Source organism: Podarcis tiliguerta (assembly GCF_965153285.1).
Source record: "Podarcis tiliguerta genome assembly, chromosome: 1".
Lineage (NCBI taxonomy): Eukaryota > Metazoa > Chordata > Lepidosauria > Squamata > Lacertidae > Podarcis > Podarcis tiliguerta.
In genome coordinates, this window is record NC_139534.1 from 1209944 (window position 1) to 1230096 (window position 20153).

The following is a 20153-nucleotide window of genomic DNA, read 5'->3' on the forward strand; positions in this document are numbered from 1 at the left end:
ATGGATTGATATGAAAATGTCGCTAATTCCTAGCTAGAGAGAGAGTTGAGTCTGGGTGGGGGAATCTGTGGGCATCCATATCTTGGTTGTGCTGCCACTCCCATCAGCCCCATCCAGGACGCTCAAAGGCCAGGGATGGTGGCAGATAGTCCAGTAACATCGGGGGGGGGGGGGCTACAACTTCCCATTTCTGGATTAGAGCTTCTTGGGTACGGATCTAACACCAGCTAGTCATACAACATAAAACTGCCCTGTCACTACTCTTAGGTTCAAATAACCTTAGATTGACACAAACTGTAGCTTATTTCACGTCAGTGAAAACAAACTGACAGGAGTAAAGTTTTGTGTGATTTTATGATATCTATCTACCTGAAAGAAAAGGCTATTGTTTACTTAATCACTATCCTCAGATCTTTATTCTCTAAGAGGATGGCTTTGGAGTAAAATTTATGCACCTTTACCTCTAACATCAGAAGATTCTGCTTGTATGCACTCAGACAGTCCCTTTCCATAAGGAGAGAACCCTGCTGCTGTAAAGTGGGCAGTCCTGGGATATTAACCTGCCAGGAGGCGCCTCCATTTCTCACAGAGCTGAGCCCAAAGTACGCACAACTGATCTGAACTTTTCCAGCAGTGCTGAAAATGTCTCCTGTTTACATTGCTTATCCTCAGGGAAACAATAACCACCACTGCCATATAACGTTATCTGGCAGGTTATGAAAGTGCCACTAGCACAATTAAAAAATAAACAACACCGTTACATATTACAGGGGCCATAGAAAAATACAATAGCCTCAAGGAACAAACCTAGCTAACTCCACTCTCAAATATGAATATGTTGTGCAGGAAATCCCAGATTAAAATGCAGGAGGCATGCAGATGCTTTGCGAGGGAGGAAAGTCATTCTTCCACAACTCTAAAATGAAATACTTCATTTTAGAGAGAGAGGTGACCGAAAACTATCTGAAAACTATCAAGCTATCTCTCCGAAAACTATCAAGCTATCTCTCCTGGGTTAGAGATGTTACTGTAGCATTTTGGCTCAGGACATACGTGCACACTGACCTTCAGGTCTTTTTCACACAATACATCTTAGACAAGCCAAAAGCCTGTGGTCTGCAGAAACAAAAGTGTGACGAGGAGTGCAAGAGAACTGTGGAAACTCAGTGGGCTGTAAGTAGCATGGCTAGAAGGTTAACTACAGGGGTGAGGACAAGAGGAAGGAAGGACATCTGCAGGGAGAAAGTCTCAACATGCTCATCCAGTTATGCTCAGAAACAAAATCTCTTTTCTGCACCAGGTTTTCTCCCTTCTTTCACATCTGTCCCTGACTATAAGTGTCAATAATCTTTAAGATTGCTCTTTAGTAGTTTTTTCAATGTTTTCAGAGTGTAAGAGGTATGATGGCAGAGTAGTTCTAGACAGAGCACATAGACTATAGCAGGTGTCAAGTAGGCACAGGTGAAGCTCACGCTTAATGGATTAAGCAAGTTAATCGTTCCAGTTTTGATTATTTACAATTCCAGATATTGAGGTTTGACCAGAGAGACTTGCATTCAAATCCCTACATAGACATGAAGCTCACTGCATGATTTTGGGCCAGTCGTGGGTGAGACTGAATCCTTCAGATAAAGATAACCTAATGTCTCATTGAAATATGATCTAAGTCACTGAAGTCTGAAGTTAAGCCCCGCAGTGATTTTACCGGAAGTGGACTCTTTTCTTTGGATAAAAGCAATGAATTATCAGGAGTATGTCACTTTTCTCTATATACTTTATAGCCTTGTAAATCTGCACAGGGTAACCTCCCTTTATTTCTTACACTCTAATTTATCTAAATTTAACCTCTCCTTATCTTTTGCTAAGCTCACAATGTTATTTGGTAAATATCCCCTTCTCTTTGTGCAGCACAAATCCCTTTATTAGTATTGTCTTTGCCCTATAACTTATATCGAGGTGGAGCTCTTTAGAGAAAGAGTGGGGTTTAAACATTGATAATCAATCACCTCTGGAAGCCAAGCCGCTACTAGAAATTAGCCTTCAAAACCTTCAGATGCAGCTTAGGTCCTATTCCAAATCCAAAACCTTATGATTGCTATCACATGTATGTATCTACATACCTGTTTTGGGTTTTTCTGGCATTGGAGTCATGTATCCATCTTCATCCAGCTCGTTTCTTGGCCCCCGTTCAGGTATAAAAACGGTTGGGTCAGCGCTGTACCTCTGAGTGATGCTGTCTTCCTGTGAAAGGCTGGCCACTTGCTTCCGCAAGGTGCCATTGCAGCAAGTATCATCACAGATCTCTGCAGCATTTTGCATGATGGGAAGTTCTGGTGCTATGCTTGGCATGGCAGCTCGGTATGGCAAAGGAATTACTTGTTCGGTAGCCAAGCTGCCGTCTCTGTAGATAAACTGGTTCTGTAAGAAACACAGAACACGACACGAGAGACTCATAAACAATTGTACTTGTGGGCTTTTGTGTGCATATAATATTACATTTTATTTTCATTTATTTGTTCAACTTGATATGTCCTTTCCCTGGTATTCCAATTAGAATAGACCTCAAGTATCACAGCACACATCTTCAAAAGAAAAAAACTTACAGAAGACCTAGTAAAATTGACATTCTATTAAATTCCCTTTTAATGCAATCATTTGGAACTTTCTGATCCATACATGTCAGTACTCTCCCTTGAATAATATATATATATATATTTCCCATTACAAGTATCATCTCTCCTTGTTTGCATCATCATATTCCCACCAGTGCCTGGCTTCAGCAGTGGTTTTTTGAGTGTGTGCATATACTGCAAGAAATTCTGCCACTTTTACCAAATTCATTTTGTTTTCCCTACAATTCCTTAGATGTTTCTCCCTAGCAGAAACCTCCCAAATCACCCAAAAAATTCCCTTTAGGTAAACTTCAGTGACAATTTAGACAGTGACAATTTAGACATATCAGCATCACTCAGAAATTTCGCTTAGACAGTTCATATTGGCAGGAAATTCCACTTTTGCCACAGAATTTTGTTTTAGGCAAAACACTTTGGAAACACTTTTGTTCCCGGGCCCAAACCTGCAGAGTGCTGGTGCCTCTTATTTTTGCTACCCATGGCAGCCATTTTGTGCTGGTACCCATAGCACTTTTATGAGTACCAAGCCTCATTTTTTCAACAAAAAAGCACTGCAGCACAGTATCTAGTAAAGTAGTATGCATAGTTGAATTATCTTTGTTCTTTCAGAAATAAACTTTATATGGATATGGTTGAAGTCTTTCATAAAAGGGTAGGGGATAACTTTCTCCTTCTTTCTTGTGGGCTTCTAGAGATTACTAATCAGTTACTCTTGCAGGAATTGCCTGCTCCTTTTGGAGCTCATCATCTCAAGAAATTATCATAAAATAACATTTTCTGATTATCTTACATTGTACTTCCTGTCATTTTGTGTGTAGCTTCACCACATACTTTAAGTCTATATAAAGAGAGTGATTTTATATACAACTGTGGCCTATTTGGGCCTTAGTTCTTGTAAGTTTGAGAGGTGTTCTTTCTTACTTAAGTTTGAGAGGTGTTCTTTCTTACTTAACAGGTCGTGGGGGTATTCTGAGAGGTGCTATTCCCTTTGGCTTATATTTGTTACAAATAAGGGATGTTTGGGTTTTTTGCAGAGGGGAGTTATTGGTGCTTGTCCATTATTTTGACCATTATTTTGTTTAATGAGGTACTGTTTATTAGTATTATATGTCCATTTTCCCCAGTATTCGTTATATATTTTTTCTGTAACTGCTACAATGCCCTAATAAAGAAGTACTAAAAATGCACTGGTATTGAAATTCATACCTTTTTGGATCAGTAACGCACTCTTGCCTCTGCGTATGTTGGAGAGAGACTGAAAAAGGGAATAATCTAAACTAGCTATTGAAAACTGCATATCTTTCATTTCCAGCAGAAAACAAATATCTTAATACAGCAAATTTAAAATCAATTGGCATCTGTTATGTGTCACCTTCTTTTACTTATGAAGGAAGATTTTTCAAAGATTTTCAGAGCTACTAATTATAAATTAAGACATGGGCACCTCTCCTTGGGGCATTCCAGTATCTGATAACTGATCAGAATGGAGACACACACACACAGGGCCGGCACATCCATTAGGCAGGGTAAGGCCTCTGTTTCAGGTGGCGCCAGTCCCTGAGGCAGCATCCCTGTGGGGACCCCACCTGCCCTGCTGCTTCCGCTGCCAGCACTGGTGCCCATTTTAGGTGAGATCATGCGAGACCTCATGTGAAATTGACACCAGTGCCAGCACTGCTTCTCTGCTGGCAGGGGTGGGTGGTGCAGAAAGTGGCAGCAGGGCAGGGTGGCACCTCCCATTTTGCCGCAAGCGGTGCCACTCCTGCACACACCCCTAATTTAATGAGAAATGCAAGTAGCACACCCCCCCCCCCGCTGCCAGCAAGATGCCTTTAGGCTCGAGAGTGGCTTCCTAATCCGTCTGTACTCCCTTGTTTTAAATTATAACAATTTCTGGTTATCAGGAAAGCTGAGAACGTAACTGAATAATGAATGAGCAACACCTAAAATAGGAACGTATTCTGAAGCAGATATTAAACCCTGGTGATGTTTTATTTTGTAGAGTTCCAAGCTCTCAGTAGAATTTCCACTGAGATCAGAGAGACCACTCAGTCCCTCAAGAACATGGCAAGTTCTGGAACTAGAATTGAGGAAATGGGTGAGAGGCACGTGATGGAACTTAGAAAGAAAAGAGAAGGAATGAAATGCTTTTAAAAAGACAGACAAACCCCTAATTGATGAAGGTTGATTGGGAAATACTTACTCCTGACATAGGGGCGTAGGCAGGAGGAGGGCTGTGTCCAATTCCACTCTAATAGGAAAGAAAAATGGAATGATGGATATAGTAAGAGGTCGCATGAATGAAAAGAAGTCACATGAGCTCCATGAATCAATGAAGAAAAAACATGCACATTGGTGAGATTTACTCAAATCTCAGTCAAATTCAGCCCTTGATGCTCAGGGAAAACTCCCTAGGGAAAGGGATCCAAAAGCAGTTTTGCATGAACTCAAGGTCTGGAGGGTTTGACTGGGAAATGGTTGAGAAAAGGCTGAAAAGATGGGAGGGAGTTGCATAAAGAGTAGCAGGCATGCAGCTTTTGTCCTCAAACCAAGAATCACATGGAACGTCACCAACTATTGACCCACCTGATCTAAAAAGAAAGGGTTTGTTGCCCAACAATGAAAAGAAAGCAAGGAAGCAATTGTCAGAATCTCTTATGTGGCAAATATTTATCAGACACACAAGCAGAACTATCCTAAGATAGGTTTTCAAATGGTAAAAATTTAAAGTGGCATAAAAAACCTAATGTGGTAATAGCCAGGGAATATGCAACCCGACTGCTTGATATCGTTTTCAGATTTTTCTTTCAGTAAATATTTTCAGGTGTGTGTGACAGACAAAGAGAACAATACCACAGAACCAGACTACGTTTCCTAAGCAGCATTTAGAACGTAAAATGATTCATGTAATGGAGTATGTGGCATGAGTCCATCTTGGCAGTCTCCCCACTCTTTCTGCCATACAGTTCTCTTCTACTTCAACCCTTTTTCAGGTTGGGGTTGAAATGCAAGTCGGTAGAGCATGAGACACTTAATCTCAAGGCTGTGAGTTCGAGTCCCACATTGGCCAAAAGATTCCTGCATGGCAGGGGGTTGGACTAGATGACCCTCGTGGTCACTTCCAACTCTACTATTCTATGTTTTGAGGGTCAAGAGGACAATAAATGAAATTCTGTCGACATCCATTCAGATGCAGAAGAATGGCCCACTTTGTTTTCATTCATCACTTATTGATGTTCACCATCCTTCTAATGGTCTCTTCCTTTGTAATGATTTGATACTACTTGCATCTTTGTTCTGTACTACAGTAAACAGACTACAGGGCCAAACTAGGTGTGATGGTGGCCTCAATCAAGAAGGTAAGGTCAGTGGTAGAGTCTGGATTAAAAAGCAAAAAATGATGCATGGATGAGAAGCAGGGAACCCCCTGCCCCCGGTGGCTTATCTCTTCATTTTCTCACCCAAATATTCTTCTCAACCAAGGTCATACACCAAAAGTTGACTTGTGCATGCAGAAGGTCTCTCAAAATCCGCCATCCTACTTGTGGGCAAACAAACTGAGGAGGAGCATTTCACTCAGTTTCTCTGGGGAGAGGAGACATTCCCCAAGAGTTTCTCAGAGTGAGATTTACTGTTAGTAACAATAACACCAACCTACCTCACAAACAGCAGTGCTGTGAGGATAAATCATTCTACGCGCTGCAATACACATTTTAATGAATACTATTACTGGTATTATTTTAGAAAGAAGGCAGAAAAAGATCAGAATTATTGTGGTGGGAGCAGTTTTTCCAGACAAGCAGCAACTCCTGTTATGCATTGCTCAATAAGAAGGCTGCCTAAATACTTATACACCTAGTAAGCTTCCTGACAGATCTGTGAAGTGCAGAGTTGTCTCAAGGAGGAAATTTCGTTTTATTAGTCTGCTAGCAGACCACCGTTTCTTAACAGTCCCAGGCAATAGGGTTGCATAAGTAAACAAGCAGCAGAGTAATTAGTGTCATATTCTAATGACGTGACGCCCCAAAAGTCCTGGGGAGCCTCTCTTTAACCCTGGTATAAAGCCTTGATATAATATAAAGCCTGTGTGAGTCCTGCCAGACATAGTCCCTGCTCTCTGCCTGGCTCAGTTCCACCTGGTTTGGAACAGACTCCAACTACAAAGATGGCTGCTGATGGTGCCTAGGGTCTTTCATCGGTTTCAGGTCCTGGATAAGCCAAAACCTTAGTTTTGGCCCTGAGAACACTTAACCCTCCTGCCAGCTAGGGAAACATTTCCTTGCATTATTCATTTAAACAAATGACATATGGGGAGGGGGAAAATACTACATTTGTGAAATGCACTTGGAATACTTATGGTTTTGTTGTACCTATATATTGATGGTTTGTTTACTGTTGTCTTGTGAGCTGCTTTGGGCATAATTTTGAAGAGCAGTAGGCAAATAAACTTCAGGATGATTATTTATAAGGTGTTTGCTTCTGTGGCTTCACTTTGCACAGAACTACCATGTAATAACTCATTTAATAACTTTTAAACAATAGCATTGCTTTTTTCACAAAATTCATTTCTTTCAAATTTGTAGTCTCCATTCATAAAATAAATTGAAGGCTGACTTTCAAACTCGGGTGATTGCTTTTTAAGAAAGGGGGATAGGATATAGGGTACAAGCAAAGCAGTAGTCTTCATTGAGAAACCTTCAGGAGCACAAGAAAATATGCACAGATTAATGCATTTGGTGTGGTCAAAAACTGAGAACTTACTCAGACTTGCAGGAAGAGAACATGGTGTAGTTTTCATGGGAAAAGAAGAGTCCAGAACGCCAAAAGCTGCTTGAACATATAAGGGAGAAGTCTACCCTAGCAACCTTCTCCCTGGCATGCTAACTTTCCACATGAAAGGAGGCTTTGACACATAGATTCATGCTCTGACAACTACAGAATGTACACTGTGGAATTCAGTACCATAAGGTGTAGTGCCAGACATCAACTAGGACATCTTTCAAGGGGGACTTGTGAAATCCATGGAGGACAAAGCCTTCCATGGTTACTACTACCTCTGATGGCTCTATTACCTCCAGTGACAGACAGTTGCTGAGCTCATTTTGGAAACCAATGCTAGAGTAGAAGGCCTTTGGTCCAGCAGAGCTTGCCATTTGCTCTTAATCCACCAGAAGCATTCTCAGGTGGCTCAAAGTTCTCTGTGGACTTCCTTCTTCACTGTTTGAATCGCCTTTCAGAAAGGTACCACTACTAGTTGCACAAACCTTTTGAAAACATGATGATTTGTGAGGAAACACAGTGATGGTTCCCATGCCAAATAAGAGCTGTGGGGAGGGAGGTTCTTCGTTGGGGCTGCAGTGTTAGCCAGTCTTCATCCTGACTGTGCTCCCCACATCACCATATACTTGCTATTTAAAGAAGGTTCAGACAACTCCAGGGGGCATATTCACCATCACAACGTTTAGTCAGTGACCTGCCAAGCTCCAAAATTACAACAAGGAATACTGTGGAACCATTTTGATGAATGGTTTCCTTTTCCCCCCTCTTAAAAACAAAATACTAAGCAAGGGGAGGGGGTATAAAGGGTGTTAGAGCTGCTTCAGCTTTTGTGTGTGTTTGGTCATTAAGTGATAAAAGTGCCATAGTCACAATTCCAAAAAAAGAATGCCAGGAAACAGCTGAAGCACAAATTAAATGCAACATAATTGTTTCTTAAATGTCATTAAATTGCTTCCTAATTACAATGCAATGCCATAATTTTGGAAGCCTCAAAAATACTTGTTTGTACTTAAGATAAAAAAATAAAAAGGAGACCAGATTCCCGCCCCCGCTTTATCCGCCTTCTCTTGATTGTGAGCATGGGTTCTGGAGGGAAAGGTGAATAATTTCTCACCAGCTAGAAAATTATGTATTGGCAGGGGAAGGGTTGGTGTTGAGTGAAGCAACAGGTTGAACCAATATTCTTGAATTACTACTATGCAATGCTTTTGACAGGCTAGGAAACAGAGGTGCTGCATGCCTGGGGTGTGTGCTCCCACAAAGGCTGGTAGGAAGTGGAACCCAGTTGCCAAGGCACTGCTCCCATGTAGGAAAATCAAGACACTGAAATCCAGGGGGTGATGATTAACCTTTAGCACTGTAAACCAACAAATGATGGCGATACTAAATAGTAAAAAGAGAGCTTTGCCTGGGGCAGTGTGGGACAAGAGAATGGTGGCTGGGCACTGAAGACATCTTGCTATGGCCACTGTGAGAGCAGGTTGTTAAGGGAGATCGGGTTTCTTAAGGGAGGAAAAAGGAATAACTGTGAAGCCGTTGCTAAAGATGAACTGTTCTCCTCCAATTCTGTTCCACCTGTCCAGTTCAGAAGCCAGAGTTTGCTTGCCCTCCCCACACCCATAGTAACTTCACTGATCCTTTTCCCAGCTCTTGTATCATTTATCATTTATAAAGTGCCTAAAACATTAAAGGGAAATGTAGCCATCTTAAAATCAAAGCAGCGCCTTTGCTGGCAGGATATTATCTACAAATTTTATTTAATATCAACTTAAACTTATAATTAGCTACCTTTCCATTCTATTGAATGGGACAGGGACTTCAGTGCAAGAAGGGGAGTGAGTGTAAACAAGATGGGAGTGGGAATTGAGTGGCTGGTGGCGGGATGTGTAGAGAGAAGCATGTTATGGTCTGGATAGGTTATTTCCTGGTTCACACTGAGGAGCAAGGGGAAGAAACAAGGGCAGCCCATAGAACTCAATGGAGGACTGGGCACATTCGCATTAGCCCCCCCCAAAAAAAAAACACACACCCAAAATTGGTGGGGGGTTGGGTGAGAGCAAAACAGGCCAATAAGAACTGAGCATGCTCAGTATGCACAGAATGCTGACTTTTGGGTGGGTAGGAGGAAAACCTGGGGGAGGGCGAATGCAATGGAGCGGCGAGACAGAAACACGTCCTACTGCAATGTTTTATTACAGAGGCATCTTACCTACTTTGTTTTTCTGGGGTCAATAGTGTCCTACTACTGTGCTCGTATCATCAAGTTATATGTTCCTTAAATATCACCATCGGCGTCATTCATGATTCTAGTCCACAAAAGCTCATGGTGCAATAAATGTGCTAAAGGTACTGCAATTTGTTTTGAGGGATTACCCTGAGGAATGTTGCTGCTTTGGTTGTTTACCATGCTGCTGTTAGGTCCATAAACGTCAATAAGATCCCCTCAGGAAGCTGCCTTCTCATACTGAGTTAAACTGTTGAGGCTCAGTATTGTCTCTACACAAACTGGCAACAACCCTCCGGGGGGGGGGGGGTCTCTCCCACTCCTACCTGGAGATGTCTGGGAGTCAATGTGGGCCCTTCATGCAAAGCATATGCTCTCCCATTGAGCCCCAGCCCTTCCCAGCACATGGCTAGGCTCCTATAATTTGGATCTCAGTTACACCCAAGAAGTGTTGTTGGACAGCTTTTTGAGAAGCAGTGCTGGAGCATATATTTGCCCAGGTTCATCCAGGAAACAGACACATGTTTTACGTCTTGTAGGGAAATGTCACTTTGGTCAGGAAATACAATTGCTGCTGAGCTGGAAGCCTAAGAAGTGCAACGATGGGGCTAAAGCACATGTCCGTGCATTTGCATCAGGACTTCAGTCTGCACTGGAACAGCCACCCAAATCGTTCTTCTGCATGGCCCCTCCCATTATACTCTGTTGCCTTGGATCAGAGCTTTGTCCCCATCATCATTCAGGGCTGGTTTCTCTCGCTGCTTCCCTTCCTCCATGGCTACACGTCCTCCCTGTGGTGATAGGAAATAGGATCCTCCTTCAAAGCTGCATTTGCTGCTTTAGAGGCAGCTGGAAACACAGGAGATCAGTGCCTCTGACGCTTACCATGTAGCATTGGGGGGGCGTCTTCAGGACACAAGCGTCCACAGCTCTCATTCATCGCTGCTGCAAACCTTGTACTCCCTAGCTTTGTACTTTTGCACAAACATTTGCTGTTCAGCTGCTCTGAAGCTGTTGGGGGATACAGACACATCTGAAAAGTGACTGCATAATTGGTGTCACTTTCTGTTAGGGATTGTATTTGATTGCCTGCTAATTTCACACTAGACGAGAGGGCTGCGATTTTCTCAGCAAAGGTTAAAGAATGACTATTTCAGTGGAGCTGTATGAAGATATGCACTACTGAAACGAGCAAAGACAAAGATCTGAGCTCCCAACTGCCAGGATTTCTCACCCTCCTATGCTTGCTTCAGTATCTCATGAACAATTAAGTCCTGCTTGTCCGGCAGTATATTTGCCCTAATTTGCAAAATTGATATACAAAATTTGCATATACAGAAGAAGATAAATGAGGTAATGGAACCAGGCACCTAAGGCTTTAATTGACAAGGAAATCATTAGATGTGTCCCTGTGAAATCTCAGGGTTCAGATTCAGATTAGCAGCTTAAAATTCAGCGAGGCACCTCCCTCCCTCTCCTTTGCACTGTGTTGTTGACATCATAGGTTGGGTGGGGATGGCTTCACCCAATGAACATCATTTCCCCCCTCCTTCTGAGCCCATGCAATCCCTCCTGGAACTTCTGTTCATGAAACTCTCATCCATGTATGCATCTGCGGATGCGCAATGACTGCCTCAAATGTTCATATCACTGATCATTCCATATCCGGTTTTCTATTCAGACTGAAGTTGGTTTGAGAAAAACACATTATACAGCTGTATTTGTCAGGAAATGACAGGACTGATATGGCGTATATGAATTCAGCCTTGAAAACTAGCAGTTGGAGCACACTAGATGCAGAGTAATGTGTAGACACCATAAGGTTCTATACTGTACTTTGCTTCACCGTGAAACTCATTGGGTCAACCATTCTCTCAGCCTAACCTACCCCACGGCGTTGTTGGGAGTGTAAATGGGGGTATGCGCCCCACCCTGAATAGCCACTCTTTTGCAGACGTAAGAATGTGCTGGATGTGGAGTTTCTATTTGGCTGTCATGGCTAACAGCCACTCATAGACCTATTCCAAGGCTGGATTTAGGGGCAGATGGCCAGCATTGGGGGGGGGGGTGTGCCAGTTCACATGGCATAAATAAATGCACAGTTTCTGATCCTTGCATACAAATTTGTCATCTTCTGCAGCAGGAAATGGGAGGGGTGGCTAACACCCCAGAAGACAGGATCACACTTCAAAACGACCTTGACAGATTAGAGAACTGGGCCAAAACAAACAAGATGAATTTTAACAGGGAGAAATGTAAAGTATTGCACTTGGGCAAAAAAAATGAGACGCACAAATACAAGATGGGTGACACCTGGCTTGAGAGCAGTACATGTGAAAAGGATCTAGGAATCTTGGTTGACCACAAACTTGACATGAGCCAACAGTGTGACGCGGCAGCTAAAAAAGCCAATGCAATTCTGGGCTGCATCAATAGGAGTATAGCATCTAGATCAAGGGAAGTAATAGTGCCATTGTATTCTGCTCTGGTCAGACCTCATCTGGAGTACTGTGTCCAGTTCTGGGCACCACAGTTCAAGAAGGACACTGACAAACTGGAACGTGTACAGAGGAGGGCAACCAAAATGGTCAAAGGCCTGGAAACAATGCCTTATGAGGATCGGCTAAGGGAGCTGGGCATGTTTAGCCTGGAGAAGAGGAGGTTAAGGGGTGATATGATAGCCATGTTCAAATATATAAAAGGATGTCACATAGAGGAGGGAGAAAGGTTGTTTTCTGCTGCTCCAGAGAAGCGGACACGGAGCAATGGATCCAAACTACAAGAAAGAAGATTCCACCTAAACATTAGGAAGAACTTCCTGACAGTAAGAGCTGTTTGACAGTGGAATTTGCTGCCAAGGAGTGTGGTGGAGTCTCCTTCTTTGGAGGTCTTTAAGCAGAGGCTTGACAACCATATGTCAGGAGTGCTCTGATGGTGTTTCCTGCTTGGCAGGGGGTTGGACTCGATGACCCTTGTGGTCTCTTCCAACTCTATGATTCTATGATTCTAGGAAATAATCCGGCATCAACTCTTAAAATGTGCTACATATAAAATAAGTCAAAAGAGTGAGATGCTCCTTGCCTAGGGGGCATCTGTCTTCCAGAATCCCCCACACTTCCTTGTGGGGCTTAATGTTGGGTTTCAGGCTCCCTCAGCATGGTGCCCTCGGGGTGTTCTGCACTACAATTCTCATCATCCCTAACCGTTGGTCTTGCTGGCTGGAGCAGAAGGAAGTAATAGTCGAAAACCTCTGGAAGGAAACAGGTGAAGGAAGGCTACAGTATTTCCACAAAAGTGACAGGGAGGGGGTTAAAGTGAAAATTTTGAGGAATCTAAATTCCTGAATTATTTGGATCAATGGCTTCTGCACCAGTATTTGCATTATTGTAAATCTCGGCTTAATTTTGTTTGATTCAGCATTTTGCACGATGTGGAGCCCTGCTCCTGAGCAATGCAACCTTTGGGGAAGTGTGTGGCACATAGCCCAAGCAGCTCTCAGATTCTCTGCTTGACCATTTAAGAAATGTTAGGCCATAGCTCCTAAACTCTAATCCACAGAAACAATTAAGTATGTCAGGAAAAGTCAATGAACCAAGTCCTCCTACCCTGGCAAGACAATATAGCTGCTCCACTAAGTTGAAAGATTTCAGAAAGAGCTCTGTGTGGAATAAGGACAGCTGGTTTATGCAAGTGGATCTGTGTAATATCCTACAGATACCCAAGTGGAAAAGCAGATAGAAAATACAATGCAGAGCCGTCCCATCAGCTCAGAGCAAATATTTCAAAGGAACAGGCTGGTATTTACAGCAGATCTGAACTGAAATTCAAATTGGAGAAAGCTCCCTGGAGGGGTCCCACACCTCTTCCCAAGAGCCACATTGTTTTCTTCTGAATATGGAACAAAAAGCAGACAGACGCTGCCTTGCTTAGGAGAACCTAAAAGAAGGATATTTCAATCCACATCCAAAGGAGACAGGGACATTTCCCACCCCCGCCCCCCCAAAAAGAGGCATAGCAAAATGGAATATATGAATAAAGCAAAGGGGAAAGGACCTTCCCTGCATGTTTTTGCATTCTTTTCATGAAAGAAATAATGAGCTAGATAAGGAGCCAGCAGGCTGTGGGGGAAGAAACAAGGGGGAGTGGCGGAGTGTGTCCATGGCTCGCCATTCCCTGAGCACTAATTGCAAGAAATAGGCCACAGCCATGCAGCTCCTGAGCTCCATGCCTGCTCTTGCCAATCAGAGTAGGGGGAGCAGGAACAGCAGGACCCTCCCCACTCTCCACCTCACAGCTCCTGAGCAGCCTTACTCTCCTGGCTGGTGCTGGGCCAGGACTGAGGAGTAGGACTCCAGGGGAACAGGAACAGAGACTCAAAGAGACCTGCTGACCAGTTGGCCTCTGGTTCCCTTATTCCACTCTCACAGGCTGTCAGAGAGGGCCGGCGAAGGTGGTGATGCATTCCATTAAATATATTTCCAATCAAAGAAACTGTCATACGCTGACCACAGTGGCAGTAGCACTGGGAATGCTTTCACTATTTCATACACCCTGACTCTGTTTTCAAGGAGAAGTGCTTGCTTCTGTTGGCTATCCCTGTTCCTATTTTGTTCTAATTTCCCCCCTTAAATTATTATTTTTATTATTATTCATTTTGTTTCTATACCGCTTTATATATTTTAAGAAAAGATCTCAAAGCCATTTACAACACATTAATACCTCAAATAAAACAATCCAGAATAAAACAGTACTGCAGAAAGTCAAATAAAGCATGCATTTGAAGCCACAAAGATTTCGAGGTAAAACTGGAGGCGCTATTAGGGTGCGCATGCATGCAGCCAAGTGCATTAGCTTCCACTTCCTCAATGTTACTGAATGTGCTGAGTTGCAGAAGCTAGTCTAAGGAAATTGTAGCCAGATCTATGATGAGATTAAAAATGCAATCCCATCCTTGGTTTATGGCCACCCAATGAAGATGTGGAGTGGTAAAGCCCAGAGATAAGAGGAAAGGTCTTCTTCTGGATCAGGAATTGGGTAAGTGGCAGCAAGCAATGGAACAAATGGTACGTTCTCCCAATAGAGAGATGTAGAAAGCAGAGTCCCCAAGAATCGGCATTGGGACCTGCGCTTTTTAACTTGTACATAAACCGTTGAGAGTTATTGGGTAGCAGGCAGGTGGCCAAGTTCGCTGAAGATACTAAATTGTTCAGGGGTGTTAAAACCAAGAATGATTATGAAGAGCTCAAAAAGGATCTCTCCAAACTGGGTGAATGGGTGGAAAAACGGTAAATGCAATTCAATGTAAAACAAGTGTAAAATGATGCAAGTTGGGGCAATAATTTTAATTTCACACATATGGCTCCTGGGCCTGAAATAGCAGGGAGGGACCAGGAATGAGACCTCGGGGTCATCGTGGATGGCTCAGTGAAGATGTTGAAGCAGTGGGCAGCAGCTGTGAAAAGGGCAGCTTCAATTCTAGGGATCACTGGGAAAGGAAAGGAAAATAACTCTGCCAGTAGCATAATACTATTATACAAATTGGTGGCGCAACTGCATTTGAAGATACTGTCATACCAGGGAACTCTCATGACCGCACCCTGTGAGCATGATATCCTGGCGCAGGCGTGGGGAACCTTTGCCCTCTAGGGGGTGTTGCTCAAGTACGACTCCCATATCCCTGGCCACCGACTGTGCTTGCTGCGGCAGATGGGAGCTGCAGTTCAGCAACAGAGGTCCAAAGGCTCCCCACGCCTGCCCTAGTGTTTCTCTTCCCCGTTCCCAGCAGGGCTCCCAAGCCATGGAGTTGGGAGGGCATTGTGACGGGAATGGACGCATTTCCTCCGGCGCATGGCTGGTGTGTGCGTGCACCTGTCAAAGGAGTGTCCGCCTGCAGGTTGTTTGTGGGGCCAGAAGATTCAGGTCCTAGTTGTCTGGGCCTGTGCATGCTAGTGAGGGGTGTGTGGTTTCCTTTGCTGCTGCAGGGCTGTAATCCTGCACGCAAGGGGAGCAGAAAGATGTCACAGGGGAGATTTGCCACTCCTATGCGTGGGAATGAGAGTTACCGAAGAGTTTCAGGGAAGTGAGAACTGGGTAGAACTAGGTTCAAATAGGGCGAAGAATAGCATCTGCTGCCTTGAGGTCCTTGGAGGGCAGATGGAATATAAATGGAAGAATTAATTAATTCTGGTCCTGGTTACTGTGTGGACATCCTCAGCATGGAAGTATATGACTTGGATGTCATATTCTTGGCTCTTGGGGTCTCCATGAATGCCACTGGCAGGCCTGCGGCTACGATCGCTCTTGACCGTGATATTCCTTTACTGCTGGGAGTCTATTGGATTGGATAATATGGTTGGAGATTCTGCTACAGTGACACTCCCACTCTTTTGCACCCCCTCACATCTTTTTCCAGTTTGCATAATCCCTTGCATTATTATTATTTTTTTAATGTGGCATGAGTAAATTTTTATTCTGAAAGTGTAGCCCAGAGGAAAAAAGTTTGGGAACAACTGCTTCACACTGCCACTCTGATCCTCCCATCCTGTCTAAATTTAAGACAAAACGAAAAGCCTTGTGATGTCTCAGGGCCATACATTGCCAGGCTCCTATATTTTTAGGCCCTGGCGTTGGCAGTGAAACCAAGCTCTGTGTGATACTGCAGTAGGATTGGAGTTCTGAACTTTAGAGTGGGGGGAAATTCCTCAAGAGGGAATCAAAAAGGTAACATGTTTGTGATGTGCTGCGAGGAGGAGATGGGTTGGAAGCACAAAAAAGGCTTGATGAACGCATTTCACCTGCCCCTTCCCTCCTTTCCCTGTTTTTCCCCCAGTCTACTTTACACAGTAATCAAAGGATATTCTGAGCCTCTCAAAAGCCATCAGCCCTCATTGAGAATGAAATAGAGCACATCTTCTCCAAAGCCTTTAGCGCAGCAATCATTACAGCATGTTGACTGGCCTGAACAGGGGAGCTCTTAGAGATGGATCTGCGGGGGGGGGGGGGGGGGGGGCGAGAAGCCAGCCTAGACATGTGAATAGAAAGTTGATTATAATCTCCCCAATTTTATTACAGTTGTTGGGGGGGATGGTTAAAGAAGCCCATGAACGGGCACTCCTGGCCTCTTAAAGGAAAGAATGGTTGCCTTGATGAGATTTCCTATTTTTCAGGTGTTAGAAGAGTTTGGGGAATCTACTGGTAATATTACTTTACGAAAAAGAATGAAAGAAAGATTTGGAGAGAAAATAATCATTAACATTTTAAATATAAATGTTATTTTCACCGCTGGGCCCCTGCCTTTGTTTCCTATACTATCACTGATTATTCCTTAAGAAAAACAGGGAATAATGAGGAAGGCAGTCTCCTGGGTCTTAGCAAAAATATATTTTCCTCCATAGCATTGCAGTAAAAATATATATGGCTCCTTTATATAGATTATATATGATTATGTATTATACTTACACACACACACCCCACCCCAGTTCTTCTCACACCAGATTGTTCAGACCAGTTCAGACAGTGCCATTTTTCTCTTCAGGAAGGAAACCCACAACATTGTGCTGGTTTGTGGCTTGTACCATATACTGCTCACACATGAATTTCCGCTGCGTGTGCTATCAAAGTAGTCATCGTAGTGGGCCTGTAATAAACCTCCTGCTCTCAGGCAGGTTGCCTGGGCCTCGTAGGTGTCAGAGTTTGGGGGGAGCCAGGATGCTGCCTTCTACAACTCAGACCATCGGTATGTCTAGCCCAGCACTGCATAGTTGACACAGGGTCTGGCTGTGGCTCCCCAGGCTGTGAGACAGGGATCTTTCCTAGCACTACCTGGAGATGCCATGGACTGAACTTGGGATTTTAAATGAATATATACAGTGCCTTACACTTTAGAAACAACATCACAGTGCATGGAATCCTTTACACACAAAGCATATGTTCTACTGCTAAACAACGGCCCTTCGGCTAGAATCCTAAGGTGATAAGATGGAGGATCACGTTTTTTGAAGGCTTTAACTTTTTTTTTTCCTAAAAAAAGCAAATTACCCTGCAAGTAAATAAACCAAGCCCTTCGGGTAGAAAGGCTCTAGTCAGCCTGTTCTTGTCAGTGCTGGTTTGTCCTTGAAGTTGCTGATTTGTTGATTATGTGGGTTTGTGAGTAGCTCTATCCTGTTCAAGAGTGAGAGCATTAAAAAAAATAAATTAGAATTTTAGACTTACAGTTTGCTAACTCTAGTTAAACTGAAAAGCGGCTCTCAAGAGGCAACCTGACAGAACTGACTCTAAATAGGAAGATTGGAAGCTGCCTTAAACCAGGCTATTTGTCCATCTGTCCCGGACTGCCTACAGTGACTGGCAGCTGTGCTCCAGGGCTCCAGGCAAAGGCTTCCCACATCACCTGCTACCTGAGATTCTTATAACTGGTAACCCCATGATTTGAACCTGGGACCTTGTGCATGCAAAGCATGCAAAACAATCATCAAAATTACAATCACAGGAAAGACACTACGACCACAATACCTCATCATAGCACTTTCTCTCTAACTTAGAGTTTTATTCTCTGGCACCAGAGAGTGGAAGGGGCAAGAATTTGTTGCGGCTCAGAGACCAGCCAAAAAGGCCTTTGCACGGAGGACAGAACAAGGCCAGAGGGGCCACGAGATCATGCTCTATGTGTCCTTCATTCAAGCTAATGGGACTCAGGGAGATAAGGACCTAAGAGCCCCCCCAAATCCTGGTGCCAGCATTGGCAAAGAAATTCCTTCTTTTTCTTTCTTTTTTTAAAAAAACCCATTCAACTAATGGGATAGTTTAATGAGACATTCATTTTTATTCCTATTTTAGATAAAAAAATTAATCTCTAGGAAAGAGCTCCAGACCCTTTAGATGTCAACTTTCCATGCCTGCTTTACTAAAGAGCACAGAAACTTTGCCATAAAATTTAATTTTCCAGTAACAATGAACATAAACTGCTTAAGCTGCATCAATTTATTCACCATTCATGATAATAGCGCCAATTATAATGGGCCCATTAGAGCAAACAAGGGTATATCCAAGTTACCAAAAGGAAACAGAATTTCAGGGCAAACATGTGGACTGAGTTTTAATTGCATTTCACTTGTTTTGTGTATACGTCCTACAACCACTAGTTATTTATTTCTGAAAGTGTATGTTATTCTAAAAGGGACTTCTATGAACACAGGAAGCCAGACCATTGGCTCCCTCTAACGCAGTACTTACTGCTTTCTATGGCTGGCCCTTTCTGAGCCCTGCTACTTGGGGCCTTGGCTGAGAGGGGGACAACCTTTTCCTTCTGAGGACCTCATTGCAACTTGGGAAGGAAGAGGGCCTCCTCGGTGGCTATGCCCAAACTTTGGCACTCCCTCCCTAGAGAAGCTAGACTGGCTCCCTCCTCCTTGTTGTCCTTCCCATTTCCTTCTTCCAACAGGCTTTTGAGAATGGACTGCTTTTAATGAAGAGGCCGTGCTGTTTTTATTGTAATTATTTGTATGTTTTAAACAGATTTTGTATATGTATATAGTTTTAATTCTATCAATGCTTAATTGTTTGCTATTTTTTTTCTATGCTTTTAGCAGTTCTTATTTTTATCTTTAAGCCGACTTGAGTCCCATCAAGGAAAAAAGGCAGGGTATAAATAAATATATAATAGTAATAATAATAATAATAATAATAGTAATAATTATTACTATTGACCTTGATGGCAGAAAGTGATGAGGAATTAAAGAACCTTTTAATGAGGGTGAAAGAGGAGAGTGCAAAATATGGTTTGAAGCTCAACATCAAAAAAACGAAGATCATGGCCACTGGGCCCATCACCTCCTGGCAAATAGAAGGGGAAGAAATGGAGGCAGTGAGAGATTTTACTTTCTTGGGCTCCATGGTCACTGCAGATGGCGACAGCAGTCACAAAATTAAAAGACGCCTGCTCCTTGGAAGAAAGGCGATGGCAAACCTAGACAGCATCTTAAAAAGCAGAGACATCACCTTGCCAACAAAGGTCCGTATAGTTAAAACCATGGTTTTCCCAGTAGTGATGTATGGAAGTGAGAGCTGGACCATAAAGAAGGCTGATCGCCGAAGAATTGATGCTTTTGAATTATGGTACTAGAGGAGACTCTTGAGAGTCCCATGGACTGCAAGAAGATCAAACCTATCCATTCTGAAGGAAATTAGCCCTGAGTGCTCACTGGAAGGACAGATCCTGAAGCTGAGGATCTAAGACTTTGGCCACCTCTTGAGAAGAGAAGACTCCCTGGAAAAGACCCTGATGTTGGGAAAGACTGAGGGCACAAGGAGAAGGGGACGGCAGAGGACGAGATGGTGGGACAGTGTTCTCGAAGCCACAAACATGAGTCTGACCAAACTGCGGGAGGCAGTGGAAGACAGGAGTGCCTGGCGTGCTCTGGTCCAGGGGGTCACGAAGAGTCGGACACGACTAAACAACAACAAAATAATAATATTGTATTAGTGGTCAAGAGACACGGAGCCAAAAGTACACAAGGTCT

General features: G+C 43.4%; 1 protein-coding gene across 6 annotated transcripts in view; it reads right to left on the reverse strand.

Annotated features, from left to right (window-relative positions):
* Nucleotides 1–20153, reverse strand: part of ERBB4 (erb-b2 receptor tyrosine kinase 4) — a 757628-nt gene that overhangs the window by 1951 nt on the left and 735524 nt on the right. For 4 of the 6 annotated variants that reach the window (XM_083399756.1, XM_083399757.1, XM_083399760.1 and 1 more), the window contains 2 exons: nucleotides 4837–4884; nucleotides 2121–2418 (listed from right to left, as the gene is read on the reverse strand). In XM_083399756.1, coding sequence (XP_083255882.1) covers nucleotides 2121–2418; nucleotides 4837–4884 — 346 coding nt within the window. The remainder of the gene's footprint in view (nucleotides 1–2120; nucleotides 2419–4836; nucleotides 4885–20153) is intronic. The other 2 variants (XM_083399758.1, XM_083399759.1) reach the window with 1 other exon arrangement.